The 27171-nt window shown below is 44.9% G+C and overlaps 1 protein-coding gene across 1 annotated transcript in view; it reads left to right on the top strand.

Annotated features, from left to right (window-relative positions):
* Positions 1 to 7703: 7703 nt before the first annotated feature.
* LOC147020685 (uncharacterized) overlaps positions 7704 to 27171 on the top strand; it is a 30699-nt gene continuing 11231 nt past the window's right edge. Inside the window, exons 1-2 of the mRNA XM_085893804.1 lie at positions 7704 to 7896; positions 13494 to 13619. Of these exons, the coding sequence (XP_085749930.1) occupies positions 7764 to 7896; positions 13494 to 13619 (259 nt within the window). The 5' untranslated portion in view covers positions 7704 to 7763. The remainder of the gene's footprint in view (positions 7897 to 13493; positions 13620 to 27171) is intronic.

Genomic DNA, 27171 nt, shown 5'->3' with positions numbered 1-27171 from the left:
TCCACATATCTTTCCTCACCCTTTGTATAAATAAATTGCTATTATTGTGAATGTGCCCAGATTGTCACGTATTTTCCTCCATTGGTCCAGCATAGTCCGTACATAGAGTTAACCAAGAGTTTTACCCCACGTTATTTGCTCTGTTAGCCGTGCATACTTGGCAGCTCCACTCGGCTGCACCTGAGCAGGTAAGTAAAGACAAGTACGCATCGAGGGCATGAGCCCCCCTTGATATCGTCGTCCAAAGGTAAGGTTCGCACGCGAAGTAGTAACACCCTGCCAGGACTGGTGGTACCAACTGTTCGTTCGTTGTTGATTAGCAACCTCCCGAGCTGCGGAGTTATCCGCAGTTGGTGGTCTCAGGACCGGGTGTTCGGGAGGAATTTGAGTACTCCCCCTCGTGGCGAACCTCGAACCCCAGGCCGTAACAATATGTAAATTATCCGATGCTGTGAACAAACTTGTGAAAGCACCAGGTGGAGATGATTCCTACTAAGTTACATCTAAATTGGGTGAATACTTTTTGAGAAGTCAAAAGTAGAGATCCCGGAATCTTAATGACCTTTGACTTTCAAATTGACCTGCATAATATGCAATTTTTTGATGAGATTTGCAAGGCAACAGGAGTCCTTGGTCCTCAGAAGTTCGACAAAGTTTGGTGAAAATAGGACCATTAGTTTTAGCATCACGAGTGATGAAGATTGTGGTCAAGTTTTCATCGATCTGTGTGTAGTTTCGGAGAAGAAAGCAAATACTTATTTTTTGGGGTCAAACCTGGACCCACTTTGACCCCCCATAAAAAATTTTTTTAATGCCCTGAACAAACTTTGGTTCCTCACTGGTGATGAAGGTTGTGGTCAAGTTTCATCAAAATCATGTGTAGTTTCGGAGAAGATCCGAGTGTTTGCATACAGTCACCGCACGATACTGATCCATTCATCCATCGGGACCATACTCAGTGCAGAGCGAACCCAGAACGTAGAATATGTGCTGACAACTGTGTAAACTTCACTGTTTTGGCATTCGTTGTTTCCTTTAAACTACAACCAGTTGTTATTCGACTGTTCAAGTATAAGTTATCGGTGCTTGAGTAAAACTCATTTGTGTTTATATTAATAACAGGAAAATGGACTCTGATATGAACCCACCCTGAAATGTAAACAATGAGCTCCCATCACAATGTGATGACAAAGGCCACAAATAAAAGTTGTCAATTATCATGTTACATATAATGATAGCTGTGTACTTGCAGATTTTTTTTTTTAGGGGGTGTAATTTGATAAAGATAAAAGGACAATTAATTATTATGTTCACAAAATGGTGGAATTTTGGACTTTCCCCGAACTAAGTTTGCAGGAGAACTTCGTCTCCACAATTTCATACAACACTGCCAGAGCATCCTCTGTTGTTAATAAACCTTGAAGGTCACAAACTACTGAATTTCTCAACTACTAAGTATGCAGGGGGCTGTGTTAAGACAATTGTTAACCTATTGTATGTTCAAGAAGTGCGTCATTATTAGCGCACACAAAGCGAAGAGCGGGGTTAAGCGATCGGTCGTGTATGTGTGTACGTACAGTACGTATGTATTATGTAAGTACTAGCAAGTACAACCCGTCGCTTTGCTGACAGGAATATGAAGGGGAGGGAACTAAGGACAGGAGGGGGAGAGGAGGGAGAGGGATGGAGGAGGAGTGTGGAAAGTGAAGGCAGCATGAGAGAGGGCAAGGGTGGGCAGCATGAGGGGAGAGTCTGTCCGGACATAACAACCATCCAGATACGTCCGCAGGCAACCACCATCTGGACATAACCACCGTCCAGATACGTCAAGGGAAGGTGGCGTGAGGGAAGGGCAAGGTAAAGGATTGTGAAGGGAGGGTCCGTCCAGACATAACCACGAGCCGGACACGTCCAGAAATAACCACCGTCCAGATACGTGAGGGAAGGGCAAGGTAAAGGATTGTGAGGGGAGGGTCCATACGGACATAACCACTAGCCGGACATGTCCAGAAATAACCACCGTCTAGATACGTGAGGGAAGGGCAAGGTAAAGGATTGTGAGGGGAGGTTCCGTACGGACAGAACCATGAGCAGGACACGTCCGGACATAACCACCGTCCAGTCACGTCAAGGGAAGGTGGCGTGAGGGAAGGGCAAGGTAAAGGATTGTGAGGGGAGGTTCCGTACGGACAGAACCATGAGCCGGACACGTCCAGAAATAACCACCGTCCAGATACGTGAGGGAAGGGCAAGGTAAAGGATTGTGAGGGGAGGTTCCGTACGGACAGAACCACGAGCCGGACACGTCCGGACATAACCACCGTCCAGATACGTGAGGGAAGGGCAAGGTAAAGGATTGTGAGGGGAGGTTCCGTACGGACAGAACCATGAGCCGGACACGTCCAGAAATAACCACCGTCCAGATACGTGAGGGAAGGGCAAGGTAAAGGATTGTGAGGGGAGGTTCCGTACGGACAGAACCATGAGCAGGACACGTCCGGACATAACCACCGTCCAGATACGTGAGGGAAGGGCAAGGTAAAGGATTATGAGGGGAGGGTCCGTCCGGACATAACCACGAGCCGGACACGTCCAGAAATAACCACCGTCCAGATACGTGAGGGAAGGGCAAGGTAAAGGATTGTGAGGGGAGGGTCCGTCCGGACATAACCACGAGCCGGACACGTCCGGAAATAACCACCATCCGGACATAACCACCATCCAGATATGTCAAGGGTAGGTGGCGTGAGGGAAGGGCAAGGTAAAGGATTGTGAGGGGAGGTTCCGTATGGACAGAACCATGAGCAGGACACGTCCGGACATAACTACCATCCAGATACGTCAAGGAAAGGTGGCGTGAGGGAAGGGCAAGGTAAAGTATTGTGAGGGGAGGGTCCGTCCGGACACGTCCGGAAATAACCACCGTCCAGATACATCAAGGGAAGGCGGCGTGAGGGAAGGGCAAGGTAAAGGATTGTGAGGGGAGGGTCTGTCCGGACATAACAACCATCCAGACACGTCCGGAGGCAACCACCATCCGGACATAACCACCGTCCAGATACGTCAAGGGAAGGTGGCGTGAGGGAAGGGCAAGGTAAAGGATTGTGAGGGGAGGCAAAGGGAAGGCAGTATGAGGGGAGAGTCTGTCCGGACATAACAACCATCCAGACACGTCCGGAGGCAACCACCATCCGGACATAACCACCGTCCAGATACGTCAAGGGAAGGTGGCGTGAGGGAAGGGCAAGGTAAAGGATTGTGAGGGGAGGGTTCGTGCGGACATAACCACGAGCCAGACAAGTCCGGAAATAACCACCGTCTGGAAATAACCACTGTCCAGATACGTCAAGGGAAGGCGGTGAGAGAAAAGGGCAAGGTAAAGGATTGTGAGGGGAGGGTCTGTCCGGACATAACCACGAGCCGGACATGTCCGGAAATAACCACTGTCCGGGCATAACCACCATCCAGATACGTCAATGGAAGGCAGCGTGAGGGGAGGCTAAGGTAAGGCAGTATGAGGGGAGGGTCTGTCCGGACGTAACCACCATCCGGACACATCAGGAGATAACCACGGCTGGATGACGGGTATACTAAGCGGAGGGAGGTCGGGAGAAAAAGACAGGTGGAGAGCAATGCAATTACAAATTTGCCGCTGGAAGAGTTGGGTCGCACTCAGATCCGCCAAGAGCCAGAATGGGCCCTGGGGGCAATACCAAGTATAGGAACCCCTTCATCCCGATGTCCAATTTTTTAAACCACCATACACCAAGGTTTCAGTATTTTAATTATCAGAAACACCTGCCATGTTTCAGGGAAATTGGGGTTTCATTCACTTATTCCTACATGCAGATCCGTTGAACACTCTTCATCCGGATGGGGTGTGGTTAACACTACTGTGTCATCGAGGGTACGTCATTACCGTGATTGTGATGATGTAAATTGTTCCGTAGCAGTTTATTTTATTAGGGAGGGTGTCACTGCACATGGCAATGGCATGCCAGGGAATCACCCCGAGTGGCTTGGACAGAGGCACAAAATTAAGCTTCCCCCACCCCCCCAAAAAAATTTAAGGAATAATTAAGGACCCCTACCCCTATTACTATTACTATATTCGGTTCGCACCGGGATAGTTACCCCGTGTGGCCCCTTCCCCACCCCTCCCTGCTCTCAACGTCCCTACTCGCACCACGTCCTTCTCAAGACAGTGCAGAGTTCAGAGGGTAAGTATTCTAGTTTTTTTTTTGTATACCTTGGTGAGGCTCGTATGAGAGCTAACACACAACGCACAGCAAGGTGGGCATGAGACAAGGGGGGTGGGACTGGGAAGGACAAAACAGTGGGGATCAGAGACAGGAGATCTATGGGAGGGAGAGGGATGGGGAGGGGAACATGGGGAATACAAGATGGACATTACAGGGACTTTCAGGAAGGAAAGCAAGGAATTTGAAGGAGGTGGCTTGGGTGGATTATCGGGGGTAGAAAAGATTGAGGATTTGGATGGGGGATGATAAGAGGTGGTGGTGAACAGATGTTTTGAAGGCGTGGAGGGAAGAATGGGATTGAACAGAGTGAGGGAGTTTATTCCAAAGGTGGGAAAAAAGAGAAATGAAAGAGTGAAGGTGAGCAGTGCTCCGTGATTTTGGTAGTTTTACCAGAAGGGGGTTGTTGGCATACCTTGAGCGCCCTGCGGAAATGTGGTGGGGACAAATAACAGAGAGAGCGTGGGGGGGGGCGAGGCTGGAGAGGAGACGGTAGAAGACAGAAAGACCACAGACCAAGCTGGACAAGGGACGAGGGGGGGTAGGTAAGGAGGGTTGATGATAGAGTGTGGGGGATTGCAGAATAGCTAGGGGAGGGGGCTGGATGAGGAGGAGAAAAGGCTCTGTGGTGCTGGCGAAGAAGGGGAACAAGAGAGGGGGAAGAAGGCAGTTGAGGATTTGAGGAGGTGGAGTGAAGAGATGGAGGTGAGAGGGCAGTGGAAGGATGCAGCTTTGTGGATGAGAGGGGGGGGGGCAACTTTGAGAAGGATGAGTGAGGGGATGAATGGTGGGAGAAAAGTGAGGGAGTTTTTGAGAGAGGTGAGAGGGAGGCTTGGGGGAGAAGAGTGGGATTGGTTGCTTTAAGAGTGAGGGGTGAGTTGGCACTGAAGTTGGAAAAAAAGAATGGTTGATGGAAAGCGAACATTCAGAGCAAACTGGGTTTTTAAAAGTTTTAGGTCAGTTATGTGATTAAACACAATTCTTGATGTATGCAATAAAGGCGAATTCAAAGAATGGAGAGAAGAAACGCTGTAACTGTTTGATTTTTTAGGCAAGGTATGAAGGAAAGGTTGAATTGAGAGCAGTCTGTTTAAATAGCAGAAGAGTAGTGCATTCTGACACAGTAAAGAGTACCACACATGTGAAAGAGGAAGATGAAGCATTATAAGAGATCGTTTTAATTATTAATGTTTGAGAGAGTTTAACGGATTCGGTCATGGAAGTGTTGTAGAAAAAAAAAAATCGAGGAAGAAGAAGAGGAAGAAGACGAAGAAGAGGAAAAGAAGAAGAAGAGGAAAAGAAGAGGAAAAGAAGAAAAAGAAGAAGAAAAGAAGAAAAAGAAGAGGAAAAGAAGAAGAGGAAGAAGAGGAAGAAGAAGAAGATGAAGAGGAAGAAGAAGAAGATGAAGAGGAAGAAGAAGAATCGAGTCTTGAGTGAGGAAGGAGAAAGGTAGCATTTTTTTTGTTGTATTTTTTTATTTAAGATAAGAAATAGAGTGATTAGTTGGGAGGGATGGGGGACATGAGGAAAGTGGGGATGATAGAAATTGAAGGTAATGGGGAGAAAAAACAAAACACGATTGTACACCGAGGGGAACCGGTAGGCCTCAAGCCTCAAGGGTAGGCCTCAAGCGTCCGGTAAGACAAAGTCGACAAAATCACACAAAATGGCATGATTTTGAAGCAAAACCGAACTAGGAACACACAGTAACATGTAAGTGAGAGAATAAACAGTTAAAACGGGACAGATAACGAACAGAAACTTAACTTTGAGATCGTCAGCAGAGAGCCCCGAACGAGACCTTTCGACGCTCCAAACCCAGAACCGGGTTTGAAGTTTTAAGAGTGTTTCACCATCACTTCAAATGGCGGTGACATTGTTGCAACTTGCAATGTCACTTCCAAGCAAATTAACTACAATGGCACGAGGTAGAGCATCTACCTCCACCAGGCTGAACAAGTTACGTTTTGTATCCCACTGATACGCCAGATCTGGATTCGGACCTTAACCAAAACCTTATCGGCTTGCTCTTCTCACATAATCATCTTATCCACCCAGTTTTGTCATAATCCGTCCACAATGTTGTGAGTTTTGTGAGATATCGTGATGCACTATACTATACTATACTATACTATACTATACTATACTATACTGTATATCGTTTTGGGCCCATCTCTCAATGGTGAAGAATCACGTTTTTTAAAAAAAAATGTTTGTATACATAGTCGAGTTCATGGAAGAGATGGTACACTGAAGGATGAGGATGTAACATGAGGTAAAATGGAGAGTAGGGAGAGGGGGAAAATACCAACAGCAGAGTTGAAGGACAAGATGGAGGCAGACTTGGACAAACAATGGGTGTGGGGAGGAATGGGGGAGCAGGAGATGATGTATGGGTGGACAAGATGGATATAGATGGAAACTCACAGTCGAAAGAAAACTAGAAATTTGGAAAGAGGAGAGATTGGGGTTGGTGGTAGAGGGGGTTAATGATGATAGACAAGGTTTTGGGTTGGGTACGATCTGAAATGGTGGTGAACAGCTGACATGAAGACCTGGATGGAACAATGAGATGAAAAGAATGTGGAAGGTGGCTTCACTCTTAGGAACAAAGAGGAACGAATGAGTGAATGTGAGCAATGATGCTGGATTTAGGTAGTTTAATTAGAAGGTGGTTGATGGTGGACTGTATCGTTGATTGGGAGGGGGAGGGGAGTGGAAGGGTTGGGGGGGGACAATGCACAGAAAGAGCAAAGGATGCAAGACCAGAAAGGAGGCGGTAGAAGACAGTGAGACCACCGACCTGTCGAATGATAGACCCATACACTCAGTTTCATCACAGGAAATTCCAATGATCTTGAAGACCTTGGTTTATACGGCATCAAACTGAGCAAGGTGTTAGGCAGGGGAGCCAGCCCAGAGGGCAGTACTCTATCAAGCTGTGCATGAAGGCCTTGTAGGTGGATCAGAGTTCAGGAGTGCCCATGAAGGACTTTGTATGATGGAGGATGCCCAGTCAGCCACTGGCTTTGGAGGCCAACGTTGAAATGTTTGTACAAAAAAGATAATGACTGAGAGTGAGACCCAGGAGTTTGAATGATTGAACATCCTCACGACGATGGTTAAGAAACTAGACAGGAGGGTTTGCTGGACAGTCCTTTCAGAGAGAGATAGTGAGAGTGTGATAAGTCAAGATCGAAGGACACATTCCAAGTGCTTGACCATCTTGTGATTTTTGTCAAGGTGTGAAGGAGAGGGAAGAGGCTGCAGCCTGCCTGCCTGAAGGATGAGGGATGTCACGGCACAGGGTGGAGTCAGCAAATGGATAAAGAGGATGTTCCAGAGAGTCAGAGAGATCACTGATGAAGATCAGGAATAGGAGTAGGCCCAGAACACTGCCTTGGGGCAGTCCAGCCTTGACAGGGAGGGGAGATGAAAGGATTAATTTGAGTGCCAACCGTTGGCTCGGGGGGAGTGGAGCAAGGCAGTAAGGCATGTGTGGAGATGACCTTGGATGCCTTAGTCATAGAGTCAGTAGAGCAAGACAGAATGCCAGACTTTCGAAAGCACAAGATATATCCAGAAAGGGACGGCCCTGATGTCATCCCTGACGTTGAGGGCTTCCGTACATTGTTGGGTGAGTAGAAGCAACATGTCCAAGGTGGATTAACTAGGTCTGAAACCAAATTGGTGATCTGAGATGAGGTTGTTGGAGTAAAGGATGGTTTTCATATCAAATGCGAAGATGGATTCTATGACCTTGCTGATGATTGGAAGTAAGATGATAGGTCTGTAGTTAAGCGATCTGTTTTTGCACCTTGTGTTTTTTATAGTGCAGTGATGGTGGATTTCCAAGCAGATGGAAGATGACCAAGGGGCAAATGACAGGGTGAAAAGGGCAGATAGAGGATGTGCAAGAGCAGCAGAGCAGGTTTTTTGGACACTGACCTGATGCTGCCTGGTTCAGTAGCAGAGTCAGAAATTCTCCTATCTGGATAAAAAAAAAATTCTCGTCTCCGGATCTTCACCAAATCGAATCAATTTGTCCTTGTCATTTGGAAAATAAATTGTGGAAAGATTATAGATAATGTTAACTACAGCGCATTACCCATAGGGTTATTGCGTCACCCCATGCAGTCGCACGCCTGCACGCACCCTTGGTGTTGGCTTAGCGGTTAGGGCGGCTTGCTTGGGGTCTTAGGGATCTGATATAAGTTCAAGCCCTGTTGGCTGCTGAATTAACACCAAGGTGGGGTTGACTCAGCGTGTCATCCTTCCATGGTTGGCAAAATGAGTACCAGTGTACTGGTACGAGGGAGGACACAGCAACAGCAGCACAGTTGCACCCCAACAAAATGATAGCTACCCAGCCGCATGAAGAAGAAGACACACACACACACACACACACACACACACACACACACACACACACACACACACACACACACACACACACACACACACACACACACACACACACACACACACTTTTAATTACCTGAGGCCAATTTCATGTGAACTGCAAGTAAACTTCCACATGGAATTCTGATAACTCATCAATCCCCAACCCCACATCCTCACCCTTCCATTCCCAACCACAAGGCATCAATCCCCTCCCCACTTCAAGCCCTGAAAGTCCTCAACCTCTAGTATTACTCTCATCTCAAAAATTTATGGAGAAATTCGGACAAAAAAAATGGGTGGACAGTTTGAGTGTGCGACAAGGACGAATTGATTCAATTTTGCTGAAGATCTGGATAAGGAGACACAACAATATGTGTTTTTTAAAAAGTGATTCTTCACCATTGAGAGATGGGGCTCAAAACACTGTGGATGAGTTGGGTGGGTGACAAGAACAATCCAATTCGATTTGGGTTCAGGTCCGAATCCAGATCCGGCCTCTCAGTGGGATACAAAAGGTGAACTGTTCAGCCTGAACAGAGGTGTGCACTCGGTTGTAGTTATTATTATTATTATTATTATTATTATTATTATTATTATTTTAAAGAAGATGGTGACAGGACGAGCAAGTTGTCACCACCACAATACCAGTTGTATTTGTGAATTCAATCAAAACAAACGCCTCCAAAAACTCGTGCTTTTCTCAGCAGCGAGCACGTCGTACGAGCAAAACGTGCCCACTAACGATAAGGTATCAGTTCATCTTGAAAATGGCAAAGAAAGTTGTTTGCAATAACTCTACATTTCCTCGTGCCCGTCACTTAGTTGCGTGACTTCACTCGAGATTTCCTCATTGAAACTTTCTAAAATAGTTTTGCGCAACCACAGTCGTGCACGGGGCGTCACGAACATCAACGCCACCGCCAAGAGCGTTTCCCTGCGAATCACGAGTGCTTGCTCATCTGGGCTGAGGTTGCAAGTTGCAGGGAAATCACTAAAAAAAAAAAAACAACTTGCACACCAACACGGTTAGAACTTACATTCAAACTTTGGGAAAACGGCCATGAACTTACCAGCCAGGTCAACTGGGCCCCCACTTGTCAATTTGGCTGCAACTTATTGGACGCATGTTCCCATGGCAACCACGACAAAGGGATTTTGTATTGTTAAAAATGTGCAACCATAGTGTACCTTTTGCACGTCGATTGCAAGTCCTTCTCTCCGGTATTTGCAAAAGAGTTCCGAACGCTGTCGCCGATTGCACTAAAATGTGTTGTGGCGCAAGATTAATCGCTGTCAAGGTGTCAACGTTCAGGAAGTATGAAGTCAACAAAAACAAGCAAAAACTTTTTTCTTTTTTATGGAATGCCAGTTCGAATGCTTTTGAAATGAGATGAGTATGTAACCCAAGCTGTTCCAATGTTCATCGTTATAGATCTCACAACAACTGACAAACACACACGCACGCACGCACACACGCACGCACACACGCACGCACACACGCACACACACTTGGTTCGTTTCTGGCATGCCAAGATGCCGGCACACTTTCATTCCTGTCTTGAGCCACCGCGTACACGCATGGCCCCCGAGCCGAGTGAACCAGCTCTGGGACACATGAAGAGTTTGTGTGAAAGTTTGGTTTGGGTTAGTGAGGGTAAGTTAGGGTTACGGAGCTCTTGTGCCTACTCGCTTCATGAAATTGTAGGCTGAGTTAGTAAGTTTACCAATAGTCCATTTTTAAAAACTGTGGCTTCACTATATTGACAGCAGTCAATATATAGTGAAGGGATAATTCATCTGCTCCTCCAAGAGGATTTGACTGAGGAAGTTGAAACTTTACAGGATTAATGAGGGTACCCTGAAATTGTACCTGTGAAAGTCTCGTTTGATTCCCAAAAATTTTTTTTGCCCATCTTGCCATTTCCTTCCTTTGTGGGAGTGTGGGGGGGTGGTGGGGTTAGTTCAGGTATGGGAGCATGCACCAGAGCAGCGCATCACCACGTCCACTTTCCACTTGTACTCCAGGGGCATTCGTCTGGCCATCCCCAGGCACATCCCAGCCCATCCCCATCTCCTTGAGATGCTGATCAACCCGCTGCAACCACGATGCACGTGGTCGGCCCATTGGCCTCCTCCACTCACGAGACTCACTCGCTGAGAGAATCTGATGAGCAGGATCATCGTCAGGAAAACGAGCCACGTGTCCATACAGCCACATATGATGCTCATAAACTGTACAGATAACAAATCTAATTTGAGTCTCTCTCAACAAATGCTTGTTCGACACAAAGTCCAACCAGCAACAGCCATCGATTCTCCAAAGAGACCTGGTACTAAAGGAGTTAGTTAAGTCTTTGTCTCAGATCCTTGGTCAGAATCCAAGTCTCTCATACGTAGAGCAAGACTAGAAGCACCAAGGACTTAAAGACTCAGAACTCCGTCCTCCTACATCGGTACTGTCAGCGTCACACTCCATGTTCCACTGAATCCATGACTCCCCAGGCCCTAATCAGACGTCTATCGACCTCTGGCTCTCAACATTGAGGAAACATTATTTTCATTCCCAAGGTAAGTGAATCTCTCTGTGACATCAACATCCTCAACACAGATGGGTACAGACAAGATGGCAGCATCCAAGATGTCATTGAAAGCCTGGATCTTAGTCTTGACCCAGGAGACCCATAATCGCAGTGGCTCCAACTCCTCATTCAGCACCTCGAGGGCCCCAAAAGGATATCTAAAGTCTCCGTAAAGATGACTGCATCATCTGCAAAATCAGTCACGAGATCTTGGCGTTCCCAAACGATGCACCGCAGCTTGATCTCTCTGACATCCTCCCCAGAATCCGGTCCAAAAAAAAGCTATGAAAAGTGTGTTTGGCAGTACACACCCCTGACATCCAACTCAACAGCTGGTGGATCAGCCTGGTACAACCGCTCAAAGTAACCGGCCCAGCGGGCCTTCACTTTGATCTACTCTGTCAAGAGCCCACCACCCTCTGCTCTAACTGCAGTACACCGAGGGACGAGCTTGGAGGAATGCAATGCACAAATTCCCCTGGAAACAGGACGAGAATCACTTGACCACTGGTGATGTTCTACCCCCTAACAGATACCTCGCACATAGGCCTCCTTGTCCACCCTAAGCGCACGTACAGTTTTACCCCTCAGCCCCCCGAATAGCTCAGCTCTGCCATTAAGACTGGCCCTACGAACGTGGTCCATGGTATCCAGTGTCCCTTGGGAGACAAATTTCGTCTTCACCTGATGGTGGGTTCCAAGACATCCACTGGCAACATCAAGGATGGTAATCTTGAAGGCACTGAACAACTCTTCAGGATCCCCTGAAACACCCAGATCCCCTCGACCCCCACTCAAGCTGTTCACAAACCCATCAGCTACCATCTCATCCTCGAGCTTGCCAACATCCAGCCAAGACTGGGATGGTCCCATTCTCCTGGATTTAAGCCACAGCTTCAGAGATGCTACAACAAGCCTGTGATCAGTAATGAGGAACTGAGCACTCTGGTAGACCCTGCAGTTCTGGATCATCCTCCAGGGATCATCAACTACAGTTTTCATCGAAACTTCCTGAAACTTGGCATATATATGTAAAAATACCCTGCGCAGACAGTAACCATCTCAGATTTTGAAAATTCCTCCTAGAAAAAAAAGTTATGACGTCAAAATATTATCTCCGCTAATGGAAATCGCCTAAAAAATTATCTCCGAAACTAGGCAAGCTTTTTGAATTATGTTTGCGGGAATCGAACGGGGCATTAGCAGAGATGAATTTCCACACATATGATGCATCACTATGATGTCATTTCAATTTTTATGACGTCATTCCTATTTTTGACATTTTTTGTTTCACAACCCAGAGTTTTCATCGGTTCTTCGTGAAACTTGCCATGTATACGCAGAAAGCCCACGCACAGGCAGCAACCATCTCCAATTTTGGAAATTCTTCCTAGAAAAAAAAGTTGACGTCATAATATCGCCGCGAATGGAAATCGCCTATACAATTATTTCCGAAACTAGGCAAGCCGTTTGAATTTTGTTTGCGGGAATCAAGCCGGGCATTAGTACAGATAATTATTTATCGCAAACCTGATACATCACAATGACGTCATATTCGTTTTTATGACGTCATCATTAAGAGGACGAGGATCTTAGCTCATTTGAGCTCGTTTTATATTCTGTGTCCAATATCGAGGACCCGCAGAAGAGAGGTGGTAGACAGTACAATGCACTGATGGTGGGAGATTAGAGGAAAGGAAGACCTGCATGGAGATGTGGAGAGTTAAGGGGGTGTGGATAATGAGGATAGGCAAGGAAATGCTAATAATAATACATTGGAATTCTGTTTTCGTGTTGGATCAACTTCACAGACACATCAATGAAGACACGGTGGATCAACGTGGAGTGATAGTGGTGCAGATAAATTATTTCTCAAGGCTAGACTGCTTAAAAGATTCCTGTTTAACAAGAACAAATGAATCCAACAAACGCCTTGAATATCAACATACATTCTTTAGAAGCTATCGGAAGGAAGTGGAAAATTGTCCAACAAACAATGTCCCGAGGCACGACCTTTCCGAGCTCTACGTTGTGCGCGTGCCTTCTACCAAGCATTGTTGTCTTTTTTTTTTTTTAAATGTAAACCGGTGTTTTGGGTTATTTATATTGACTCCATGTTCTTTATTGCTAACACTTGATGTAATTGGAAGCTTTTCCGGTGTCAATAACTCGATGGGAGCCAACACGTCGTCATAATCCATTGTTCATTGTCGCTTGCACAAATTTTGAACTGTTCCATCTCTGCGTGCAGGTGCAGCACAATGTATGGATGGGCAGCGGAAGGGAGGAATACCATGTAATCGTGTTCCGGTGTGGAGAGCAGACTGCGGTGTGTGCCATCGGCATCGCGCTCGAGAGGGCTTCACGACGGGTGCAGGTGGGGCTCTTCGGACACGCTGTGTATGGCACACGAAGTCACTCAATGCTGTGGCCTCCAACAGGTCTTCATTGAAGAGGATGTATCAGAGTTTTTTTTTTTCCTGTGTTTTACCAATTACTACAGACATTCTCGGACAATCGTTCTGTAAATGAGATCAGAGCCACCTCCGTAGACGGATCGCTTGCTTTCGATGCGGTCAGGTACCCTGCCCTCCTCACCAAACTCTCTTCCTATGGTATCCAAGGCCATCTCCACTCACGGCTCACAGACTTCCTCTCCTGTCGCAGCCAACGTGTGACCCTAAATGGAGTTCTCTCATCCCCTCTTCCTGTCCAGGCTGGAGTTCCTCAAGGTAGCGTTCTGGGCCCTGTTCTTTTTGTGGTTTGCATCAATGATCTCGCTGACTCTCTGGAAAATCCTCTTTATCCCTTTGCTGATGACTCCACCCTCCACCATTCCATCTGTCATCCCTCTGATCAGCAATAAGCAGCCTCTTCACTTTCTGCAGATCTGGATAAAATCACAAGCTGATCCAACATTTGGAACATGCCTTTCAATCTTTACAAATCTCACACTCTCACTTTGTCTCTCTGAGAGGACCCTCGAGAAATCTCCCCCGTACCCCCCCCTCCCCATTGACTTTCTCAACAATCCTCTTGAAGAAGTCCTTTCATTTAAGCTTTTGGGCCTCACCATCTGCCATGATCTTTCCTGGGAAAGCCACATTTCCAAGCTGGCCTCCAAAGCCAGTTGCCGACTGGGCATCCTCCGTTGTGCAAAGTCCTTCCTCGGCACTTCTGAACTCCTGACCACTTACAAAGCTTTTGTCCACAACCTGATGGAGTACTGCTCTCCCCTCTGGGCTGATGCTGCCGCCTCTCATCTTTCTCGGCTTCACACTGTTCGGATGATTGGTATCTCCCACGATGAGGCTGAGTCTTTGGGCCTCTCACTCTCTCAACACAGGCAGGTCAGTGGTCTTTCTCTCTTCTACCATCTCCTCTCTGGCTTTGCCCCCTCTGTGATAAGTCCCCCCCATATTTCCACAGGGCACTCAAGGTCCGCCTGCAACCACTTTCTGGTGAAACGAACAAAATCAAGAATCACTGCTCACCTTCATTCTTTTTTTCCCGCCTTTGGAACAAACTCCCACACTTTCTTCAATCCCACTCTTCCCTCCAGGTCGTCAAAACAACTGTTCACCACCATCTCATCTTCTCCCTTCCAAAACCATGATCTTTTCTACCCCCATTAATCCACCCCAAACCCACCTCCTTGAAATTCCCTGTTTTCCTTCCTGAAAGTCCCTGTAAAATCCATCTTGTTTACCCCATGTACCCTGCCCCATCCATCTCCCTTCCACAGCTCTCCTAATGTCTCTGTTCCTCACTGTTTTTTCCTTCCCTCTCCACCCCCCCCCTCCTTTCTTGTCTCCTGCTCCCCTTATTGTATGTGCTGCGTGTTCACTCTTATATGAGCCTCGACATTCTGTACAAAAATAATAAAATAAAAAAACTGTGACGGTGGACAGTGGGGTGGATTCAAGGTCAAATCCTCCACCCGATCACCAATTTAGCGACGGATTGTCCATAGAGACTGCACGCTATCGGCGAGGAGAACCGAACAGATCCTTTCTTCGGTTTCCGACGTACAAAAACTCTAATGAGATCTGTCAGTTTCGGTAATTTCCCCATAAATTAAGATGTGAGGCTGAGAAATCCTGGGGAAATTAACCACGGTTTTACAACCTCGTGAGGACAATGGAATTTTGTGGACAGTTTCGGCGTGTGACCACGACAAATTGGTTAGATTTTGGTGAAGATCTGGATCCGGATCCGGATACTACAATTTTAAAAAGTGATTCTTCACCATTGAGAGACAGGGCCAAAAACGATATACATCACGATATTTCAAAAATATATTGGGGCCCGAGATGTTCTCTTGGATCAGGCATTACGTGGGGGAGATACGCGCTCTACCGAGTGCCCTCGTAGGAGAATGCAGCGTTAAGCAAGGAAGTAGCACGCGACATTTGAAAAGCATTTGGTATGACTTGGACAGAATTTGAACCAACGACCTCCCAGACTCAAAGTGGATGTTCTCACCGTTATGCCACCGAGGCTGGTGTAGATAATGTGGCATATCTTATTTAATTGTAGAACAAAGGAGTGTTTGGCTGTTTTTGAAATAGTTCTTTATGTCGTTTTATCATGTCCATCCTGCCTTTGTTCGTTCAGCCATGGGTTTTTGTCCATGTGTCGTTTATTTTCCACCCAATAAGAGTGCGTGGGTTTGCCTCGAGCCTGCCTGGCTGTTTGACTGGGAATCACGTGACTACTGTATGAAAGTGATTCCAGCTGTGCGGGAGACCTGGGCGTGGTCTCAGTATGGCAGCTTCTCATTGGCCGTTTCCCATTAGTTTTTCCCATTAGTCCCAAAAAATAGTTTTCCATTCGAAAACATTTCTTGTACATTGTTTATAACACTCATTACTGCGTGAGATCACTTACAGCTTGTTGGATGTAAAAACTGTGCTGGGACTTGGACATTCAAAAAAGTTCTGCAAATGAGATGTGCAGTGCTGTGCAGGACTCACAACAATCCACAAAACAGTTGTTGTGTTTTAAAAAAAATATCTAGATATTTTATACGAGACAGGTATAATTGATAAATATTTCCTGTCTTGTTTGATATACTTGGATGTTGTGCCTCGTTGATGAAACGTTTTTGAACACGACTTGTAATCAGTTTTTGTGCTGTCCATGCCATTGTTGTGTACATGGTGAATGTGGGTTATTGTATATAATAATGTATGGATTTGAAGATCAGCTTTCGCTCAACTAGACCCGCACGAAATGTTGAGTCGATCAGCACAGATTACTCTGTTGGTTACAGTGGGTTTGATGATTGTAATCAATTTTGCTGTTTGATTATTTTATAACAAGGCAGCAACGAACCTGGTCCTTTGGACTGGGTTTGTGACGGTGGTGCTTGGAAAGTGTAAAAGCTTGTGTGTGCGTGCAGGATAAACGAGGCAAGTCAGATTCTTTAAATCGTTCATAGTATGCACAGTATCACAGACACACACATACACAAACATATACACACACACACACACACACACACACACACACACACACACACACACACACACACACACACACACACACACACACACACACACACACACACACACACACACACACACACACACACACACACACACACTTCTCCTTTTGGAAATACATTTCATGGTGTTGTCAAACACTGGTCTGTTTCGAACCCTTTGCTCATCCAAGTGACCATTACACACGAGACCCATTTACCTCGACCCCCCCCCCCCAATCAAAATCCCGGGTTTGTTGTCATCATGAACCGAGAATATTTTCACACTGAATGATTTATTCTCTGATATTATTACAGCAAATGTTGCAGCAACCAAAGCTTTAAAGAGCAACGTCACAAACTGGGTCATTTTTCTTTGTGCAGATTTATTTATAACAGAGAGAGAGAGAGAGAGCAAACATTTTAATGAGATACAAAGTTGGGGTGATGGATCATTAAAGTCCTATTTTCGTCTGGATTTATAAAAGGAGACGTGGAATTCAAACGGGAAAACATGTCCGTTGATTTCTTGTTGTTTTTGTGAAATCAAAGGCAAACGAAAAAAAAAAACAACACATCCAGAAAACAGGAAAGGAAGTTCATGGAGAACAGATCAGCTCAACACCTCGGAAACTCAAATATATCCTCATGTTCCTCTCTGCTGGTAACTCAAATAGAGCCTCATGCTCCTCTATGCTGGTAACTCAAATAGAGCCTCATTCTCCTCTATGCTGGTAACTCAAATAGAGCCTCATGCTCCTCTATGCTGGTAACTCAAATAGAGCCTCATGCTCCTCTATGCTGGTAACTCAAATAGAGCCTCATGCTCCTCTATGCTGGTAACTCAAATAGAGCCTCATTCTCCTCTATGCTGGTAACTCAAATAGAGCCTCATGCTCCTCTATGCTGGTAACTGAGGGTGATCTTCGATTAGGGTACAGAAGGAACCCGACAGTTTTTGTTCTATCCATTTTAGTTTTTGCCGCCACATTTTGCAGGTTTAATTTGCTTTAAAATTTATTTTCTCTGCAACCGCTTGAGTGGTTGACGTGAAACTTTCAACATTGAAGCGCCTACCTATAGAGATCTAAAAAAAAAAAAAAAAAACTATGACATCATAGATCATGTGGTATGGCAGGCATGTTGGAAAAAGCAAAAACTTTGGACATCTTTTCTAGAACAGCTCAACGAAAAACAAGAGGGGGAGCACTCGGGAGAGCACAAAACCTCTGCCGCCAATACTGCTGGGTCACTCAAGTGAACCTTATATCTTGTTCATTAAATATGTCAACAGTGCTGACAGTTATAGGTCTTTTCTCCAACTTTTTTTCGGGGCGGGGGGCGGGGTTGGAAATCACTTAAAACATGTAAAAATGCAAAAAAAAAATTTCTCAAACAATTATTTTTGGGGGGGGGGTTGGAAATCACTTAAAATATGTAGAAATGCAAAAAAAAATTTTCTCGAACAATTTTTTTTGGGGGGGGGTAACAATTTTTTTTGGGGGGTTGGAAATCACTTAAAAACATGTAGAAATGCAAAAAAAAAATTCTCTATTTTTTGGGGGGGGGGTAAAAAAAATTTGGGGGGGGGACCAAGTCCAAAATTTAATGGCATGATCCTTGGACCATACCTAACCCCCCCCCACCAAGTTTCGTCGAAATCCGTCGAGGAGTTTTTCCGTAATACTGTTCACAAACAAACAAACAAACAAACAGAAAGGGGTGAAAACAGTAACCTCGATCCATCTTCGAAGATGGTGGAGGTTAACAATTCAAACTCGGCACAAATCAGAAATGCACTAATAGGAATAACATTTGATAACGATGATGTCATTGGTGCCTTTATTATGACATCATAATTGGACACCTTGAATGCTTTATCCGATCAATACAAAACTTTCTGAGGGTGATCCTCAAGGAAGTTTTTTTTTTGGAAAAAAAAAAAACCTTTAAAAACATTCTTCTCTGAAACAGCTGAACAGATTGATGTGAAACCTTACAGGTATGATCAGCTATCCATGTGGAACAAAAATGTGAGAACTATGATGTCATAGGTTACATGGTTTGGCAGCCATATTGGATTTTAGGGAAAACCTTTAAAAAAAATCTTCTCTCAAACCGCTGAACCAAATGACGTGAAACTTTAACTTTGTCATCAACAACTCTTGGGGATATACGAGTGATTGCAAAAATGTCATCGGTCACATGGTCTGGCAGCCACATTGGATTGAAGGACAATCTTAAAAAAAAATTTTCTCTGCAAACGCTTAACCTATCGATGCGAATCTTTACAAATATGATCCATGACAATTGCTGCACATATTGTGACAATGGTGATGTCATAGGTCAAGTGGTTGGTCAGCCATATTATATTGAAGAAACAATTTTTTTTAAAACAACTTCTCCAAAACTGCTTAACAGATCGATGCAAAACTTCATATATACAATCGATTAATCATGATAAATAAGTTTGATAAATAAATGTCCTTCGTTGCGTGGTTGGGCGGCTATTTTTGATTGAAGCTAAAATCTTTTAAAAAAATCCCTTCAGTCAAACCACAGAACCAATTGATGCCAAACTTTAGGTGTATCAGAGTACCCATTACGATAAAAGTATGGTCACTAAAACATCGGTTAAGTGGTTTCAGAGAAAATGATTTTTTATTGTTAGTTATTATTATTATTGTTGTTAAAAGCGACACCTGAAGAATGTCACATTAATGAGACAGGCACTCAGGAGAGCATGTATCTCTGCCAGGCCGAACAGTTTATGTTTTGTATCTCACTGATCAGCCGGATCCCAATCCGGATCTTCTCCAAAATCAAATCAATTCGTCCTTGTCACACATTCAACCTGTTCACCAAGTTCCGTCTGACTCCATCCGTAACTTTTTGAGATACCCTCCTCACGGAGGAACAAACAGGGCTGAAAACATAACGTCTGTCCACTTTTGGAGGCAGAAGTGATGACATGATCTGTGGACTCGTGTACAATCAATACTCGGGTTGGGTAAATAGTGAATTTTTTTTTCGGTTAAGTGTCTTCGCATCGCATTTTTATGGCCATTTTCGATGCTGAATCTGAAAACGTTGGAATTTTTTTTAACCTCTGATGACTTTTGACCCCCGGAACTTTAATTTATTCAAAATGGCGACAAAAAAAAAGATATTTTTATGAATTTCTGACCAACTGAGAGAAAATATGGCTTTTAATATATCAATTTATAGGTTTTTCCGATCAGGAAATACGAAAATGACACTTATGCAACGATTTGAAGATTAAAAATATATTTTTTCGAAGACCGCACAATATTTTGCTAGAATTGAAGTTTTTGTCATTCTCAGATCAACATAACACCGAGATCACACCGGTGCCGCCAACAAAAGTTCATAAATGTTATCCTGCACGGATTCATCGAAATTGATAGTATTCATAGAGTTGTGTAGCTCGGTCAAACTGAATTTTTGAGTGCGGAATTTCCCTGCTCCATCCTTTGCACATCTTTGTCGGCGTATGTCTGGGGCTACAGTTAAGCGTAAATATATCACTTCTGCTAGAAGTCCTTTCTCCGATGGTGTACTCAGTAAATCTAGACTGTCTGGGGTCAAAGGTCCTTTGTGCTTTTTGTAAGTTTGTATAGTATTCAAGGGCCTAGTATTTTTCTTTTTGTTCAAGTCTTCCTTTTTCCTAAATTACTTAGTTTCGTTCCTATGCAACATCCAATCAATTTGAAAATGTGATTAGCATATTCCTTGACGTGAAAAACATATGAAATGATATATTACAAACCTTATTAGTCACATTAGAGAAGGAAAACATGAAAAAAGGTCAATTTTTTGCCGCCATTTTGAATAAATTAAGGTTCCCGGGGGGGGGGGGGTCAAAGGTCATCGGAGGTAAAAAAAAATTCTAAAAAAAAAAAAAAAAAAAAAAAAATTCTCCCAGCTTGCTGGGATGATTGAGCCATTTGAGTATCCTGCGTCAGAGTGGCCCCTGTCCAGGATTGTGCCCAATAGCCAAGGAGACCGATTTGGCAGCACCGACGATCTGTACAGAGTAGGGTCCCAATGGACTATCAATACTGATGATCAGCTGCGTCCCCACATCCCCAGCAATGATGCAAACCAGCACAACATACTGCACGTGAAATGCTGATCAAAGCTAACATTTATGACAATGAACATGATTATATGACACAAAACTTGAATGGAGTTGAAAAAAAAATGCATACAGCACAACATAGGTGCTACGGAAAGCCACGCAGGCGTGCGTGCGGAGTCCTGTTTACTAATAACCCGGACTCGTTCGTGATACCACCCGGCAAGGATTTGAATTTTTAAACATGACTTGAGCGGATTATCATATTGCTGAAGAATGTTCCGACCAAGTTTGCAATTTTGTGACAAAATCTCACGCCACACGTCACACAGATCGAATGAGTCATTTTGTTGCTGCGTGAAAGTTCAGCACAAAAGCTGTATGAACATGGGCCAACTGTATTCATTGTGGGTCCATGAAACAAGTGGGGTGGTCCAGCAACAACAGCAGCACGAGTTATCATTGTTTGATAGGGAATGTGTATCTGACAAACAAAGGGTGGCCGTCCTCGCGTGCGGACCGCCTGTCTATTCCCTCGTGCAAACACCGGTTTATTGATGCCCGCACGCAAGACCTTTGCTCCATCAAGCCTTTCCTTACGTCTACCCCCCTCCATTCTATCGATCTCCGATATAAGTTCTGTGTCTCTTGTTCGTTTGCACGCGACAGACGTGGAAATCTGCTAAACTGTAGGTGCTATTCATGCTCCTACGTGACAGTCCAAAAGTATTGTCTTCACCATCTTTATGTCCAAACAGATATGGCCTTATATGGTTAGTGATTATGCATCATTGACAAATTCCATTTTTCACCTTCCTAGTTGCACTTTACACACCAGATGCTTAATTAATTAGTACCCAAGTGTAGCATGACGTACAGTTTTCTAATCATCATTCAGAGTGCTCTTTGTTGTCCTTTTGCACAACAATATTTTGATTTGCTGCATTTGTTCGACTGTATCAAATGGCTGTGCTTCCATGATCCATGAAGTTGATGTTTTTTGTTTTGTTTTCACTTCATTGCTTATTGAGGAAGTGTGGTGCTATGCTAGTGATATTGTTCTAATTGTTTCCAACAAATAGGAAGTGGCATCTTCCAGCTTCAAATGCTCTCGGTATTCAGAAGAAAGGAGTTTGTTACTTGGGTAGCAATCTTCTCTGGCACAAACTAGGTTAACACTTGTTGTTGTTCGTCTTTCGGCTGCTCCCGTTAGGGGTCGCCACAGCGGATCATCCGTTATGATCCGCATACTGATTTGGCACAGGTTTTATGCCGGATGCCCTTCCTGACGCAACCCTGGTCACCTCTTACGACACAGGGATAAGGATTGGGTTTCGCCATGATTCCGAGCTGCCCTACACCCTCTCATAGTGCGGCCCAGTGCAGAGCTCCCGTCTTCAAGCGATCCTCCAACCCAAGCCTCCGAGTAGCCGGATTACAGGCGCATGCCACTACAACCGGTACAAACTAGGTTAACACTATCAAAGCGAAATATGGAAGGATACCTTCGAGGTGCTCAGGTGCACTCACCTGGGTTCAAATCACAACTAGGCTGTGGACTGTCATCCTGGTGTTTTGCGCGCAGGACGATGTGTGCCTTCTGTCCGATGGATGTTAAGCCGGGCTGTTGCCGTTATGGTGGTTGGTGAACGTTAAATAACCCTCAATATCTTTCAGAAAGAGTAGGTGGGTTATACTAACACTCTGAGCAGGTTCCAAATTCTGCCACCCTAACTATTTTGCCCACCCAAGCTTCACAAACATGGCGAGTTTGCCACGACCCCTGATGTGATTTGAAGGATGCCTTCATCCTACGCTGGACTGCAACCAGTCAAATAGACTAGGGTCGTGGAAGAGCTACAACACAGAACATAGCTGAGTCAAGCTAGGCCGGGAATCAATCTAGTCGCCTTGCGCTCAACCCTCTCTCACTAAATTCCTATACAGTGTTCCAACTACCTCTTTTTGATTTATAATTTCATCGCCCTATAATTACAACCGAAACCCCTGTTTGTTTTACCTTGAGCTCCCTGGCATTGGAAAGATTTATAATTGGCAGATTTATTGGTTGGAAAGTCTATAGATTGGGTCAAGCCCATGGAATCGCATTTAAATACTTCACTCCAGACTTCAGTGCTGTGGCTGGTTGAAGAGGTACCAGCCCAGCCAATTCGCATGATGACGGTTGAAATCACCACTTATGAAGGATAGTTGATTATAAGTTGGTCCATGGAGAGAGAGAGAGAGAGAGAGAGAGAGAGAGAGAGAGAGAGAGAGAGAGAGAGAGAGAGAGAGAGAGAGAGAGAGAGAGAGAGAGAGAGAGAGAGAGAGAGAGAGAGAGAGAGAGAGAGAGAGAGAGAGAGAGAGAGAGAGAGAGAGAGAGAGAGAGAGAGAGAGAGAGAGAGAGAGAGAGAGAGAGAGAGAGAGAGAGAGAGAGAGAGAGAGAGAGAGAGAGAGAGAGAGAGCGAGAGAGAGAGAGAGAGAGAGAGATAGATAGATAGATAGATAGATAGATAGATAGATAGATATATATATATATATATATATATATATATATATATATATATATATGGATGTAAATGGAGTTGTCACTGTTCTGAGCATGGTACAGCACACAGACCAACAAGAGGAGGTATGGGAGGTGGAAAGCACAGCCATACAAATAGAATAAGTGACCAGATACAGCATTGCAGTTTCAGGAGGAACTCAAATAGACAAATATGGAGTCATAAGGAGGAAACTGGACAGGGTTAGTGTTTTGGCTGCTTGGCCTCTCCCCTCAAACCCATCCGGGCACAGCTAGGTGAACCTTACAAAAACGATTTGCAAGATTCACCCCTTCAGTAAACAGATACAAAGAAAGGAGGAATGAAGGAGAAGAAACTATGCACACTAACAGAAGCGTGCACACACAGACACACACACACACACACACACACACACACACACACACACACACACACACACACACACACACACACACACACACACACACACACACACACACACACACACACACACACACACACACACACACACCTATTTATTATTCAGAAAGACCTCACTGTTTCTTACCCTACGACCACAGAATGTACACAACAATCCAGCAGCACACAAATCAATGCACAGGTCCTCTATTTTTTTTTTTATGAATCCTTCCTCCCAAAGGTAGTTCTAGGGGGGTTGGAGAGTTGAGAGCAGCACATGGACAGTGAGAAAGGGAGTTTTTGATGTAACCTGCAACTCTGTCACCAGGACAGGGTCTTGTGAAGCCAGAGAAGACAACCAGGGAAAGACATGGAGGAATCAGGGACATCCTGTGGAAGTAAGGATTCTGTTGAGCAGATTATGTCAGGTTTATAGAGATGGGCCTGGATTGAGAGATCGGTCAGATTGGAGCTCAGGCCTCAGATGCGGTAAGGAACAGGGAAGGACGCAGACAGAGAAGTGTGTGGGAATGTGGATAAGTGATGGGGAAAGGGGATTGAATTGATAATTTCAAGGGAAGAATGATGAAGACTGACATCAGGATTTGGATGTCCGGGAAGGGTGATTTAAGGGCACCAAGGAAGACGGCGGCGCTGTATGAACGTGATGGGAGATGGGGCGCAAGTCCACAAGCGATCCAGGAATGACACAGGAGGGAAGGAATGAAGAGGAAGCAGTGTGGGAGAATGACATCTGGAAATGAGAGTGCAGGAAGATTAAACATGATAAAAGTAATTTAAATGGATTTGAGTTTAAGGAGGGAGGGAGAGTGGAGAAAGAAGCAACGGGGGAAATGAGGAAAGAAATAAGTTTGGGACTAAAATTACTTAAGGAATGAGTTCAGAATTTGAAATAATGAAAAAGACTTTTTATCCTTTATTTGTGATCGTTTTGAGAAGTAAGAAGGGTGCGAGAGAATGGTTTTCAGACGGAGTGAAAAGTCAAATAAAAGACAAAATTTAGCAAATTTTGAGGAATGAGGAAGCAGGTGTGCACAATACGTGGCAAACAAAGAACCAAATGAATCATCAAAACACGAGATAACAGGACTCTTTTGTTTGTTTGTTGTTTTATATTGAAGATGTAAGGAAGAAGTTCGAATGAGGGTGGGAATGGGAATGGTGAGGGATGATGAGGGGAAGCAGGATGAACGGGTGTGCGAGTCTGGGGGATAAGATCAGGAAGGCCTAAACCAGCCGAGATAAACCCAAACCATCAAAATAACCAAATCGTTATGCAAAGGATGTGGCAATGAGCACACAATACACAAGATATGAACAATCTACCTTGGACATACTACTTCCACTCTCCAAACAATGGATGGAGCACCTCGATATCAGTCATGAGATCAGGGCCATCTCTCTGGACATAATATCTCGAACTTTTGATACAGTCTGGCATCCTGCCTTGCTCTCCAAACTATATGGCCACAGAATCCACTCTCGTAGTCAACATGTGAATCTCAACGGAACCCTTAATTCTCATCTTGCTGTCAAGGCTGGAGTACCCCAAGGCAGTGCTCTCGGCCCCATCTTATTGCTAATCTTCATCAATGACTCTCTGTAAAATCCTCTTTAACTCTTTGCTGATGAGGGATGTCACTCTCTGCCGTGCCATCCCTCATTCTTCTGATGGGCAGCAGCATCTTCCCTCTCCTCAATCCTTAACCAAATCATAAACTGGTCAAACACTTGGAACATGTCTTTCAAGCCTGAGAAATCCCACACACCTCTCTCTCTCCAAAAGGACCGTACTGCAAACCCTCCCATCTACTTTCTCAACAACCGTCTCAAAGAGGTTCAGTCACTCAAACTGTTAGGCCTCACTCCCAGCCATGATCTCTCTGGGGCAAGCCACATTTCAAAGTTGGCCTCCAAAGCCAGACGACTGGGCATCATATGTAGTGCAAAGTCGTTCCTTGGTGCACCTGAGATCCGATCCACCTACAAGGCTTTCATCCGCAGCGTGATGGATTACAGTTCTCCCCTTGGGGCTGTCTCCCTTGCTTCACATCTTGCTCAGCTTGACACCATGGAAATCAAGGCTTTCAAGATCATTGGAATCTCTCACGATGAAGCTGAGTCCATGGGCCTATCACTTCGCCATCGCCGACAAGTTGGTGGTCTCTGTCTTTTTCTCATTTCTGGTCTTACACCCTCTGCCCTCTCCGTGCTCTGTCCTCCCCCTAGTATCTGCAGGACCCACGCGGCCCACCAGCAATCCCCTCCTCATAAAACTGCGTAAATCCAGAACCACTGTTCACCTCCACTCATTTATTTCTCTTTTCCCATCTGTGGAACCACCTTCCACATTCTCTTCAATCTCATTCTTCCCTCCCAGTCTTCAAGACAGCTGTTCACTACCATCTCAGGTCATCCACCGTCCAAAGCCATGATCTTTTCTACACCCTTTAAACCACTCCCACCCCTCCCAAAATTTTGCTTATGTGCCCAGGTGTTTCCATTTTTTGTCCACAACCTTTACGTTCACCTTCAATGGTGGAAGTTTTTGAAATTCATTCGTAAGGAGCCTGTGGCTGCTTGGCCGCATCATTTTCTCGGGGTGTCGCTGTTCCACTGATGCAATGTCCCCCGTTACCAGTAAGCTGGTACTCATTTCACCGACCTCGAAAGGATGGCAGGGGCTTTAACTCAATACCCTAAGACCTTAAGCCAGCCACCCTAACCATTAGGCCAATACCAGGGTCGTTGGTGAAGGTGAGAAACAGATATGAGGGTCCATGAGTTAGATTAAAATAAAGTAGAGAAGATCAGGAAATTGTAATTGATGACAAACTATCTTTTTGGGATGGAATTTTGAGAATGTTTGTGCCTTAAAGAGAATACTGATTTACAAAAATATTTATATATAAAAAAAATAAATAAAAAATCACTGCTTTATATTGCTTTTCACCAGTTCATCGTTGGGTCACTATAGTTAGTGTTACAGTTACAGTGAAGCACCAATGCAACAGTTTCTGCTCTGGAATGGGAATCCAGGGAACGGTTCAAAGGTAAGTGTGCTACCTGTGCACCATTCCATCATACCTGGACAGAATGAAAGAGCCGCCCAGTGATGATTTATCACGCAAACATTGTGCAACCCCGATCATTAACCTTGAGTACAATGGGGAGGCAACTTGTCAAAAAAGCCACACCAATGCTGAATTATGATTATAACGACGATAATAGCGGAAGCCCCCCAAGCAAAAACATCTCAAACTCTTGCATTTGCACGTAACCCTCTTTGGGCTTGAAGTTCCCCTCCGGGCTCAAGTCAGAAAGCTTGTGCAGCGAGAAAAACCTCGTCCCTACCCGCTCTCTCGGGTAAGACCTGCGGGATGTAAACAAATGTGTA

This window comes from Eptatretus burgeri, chromosome 9, assembly GCF_056783735.1.
Source record: "Eptatretus burgeri isolate ZD-2024b chromosome 9, Ebu_testis_v1, whole genome shotgun sequence".
Lineage (NCBI taxonomy): Eukaryota > Metazoa > Chordata > Myxini > Myxiniformes > Myxinidae > Eptatretus > Eptatretus burgeri.
The sequence above is the reverse complement of the archived record's forward strand: the minus strand, read 5'-3'. Positions and strand labels throughout refer to the sequence as shown.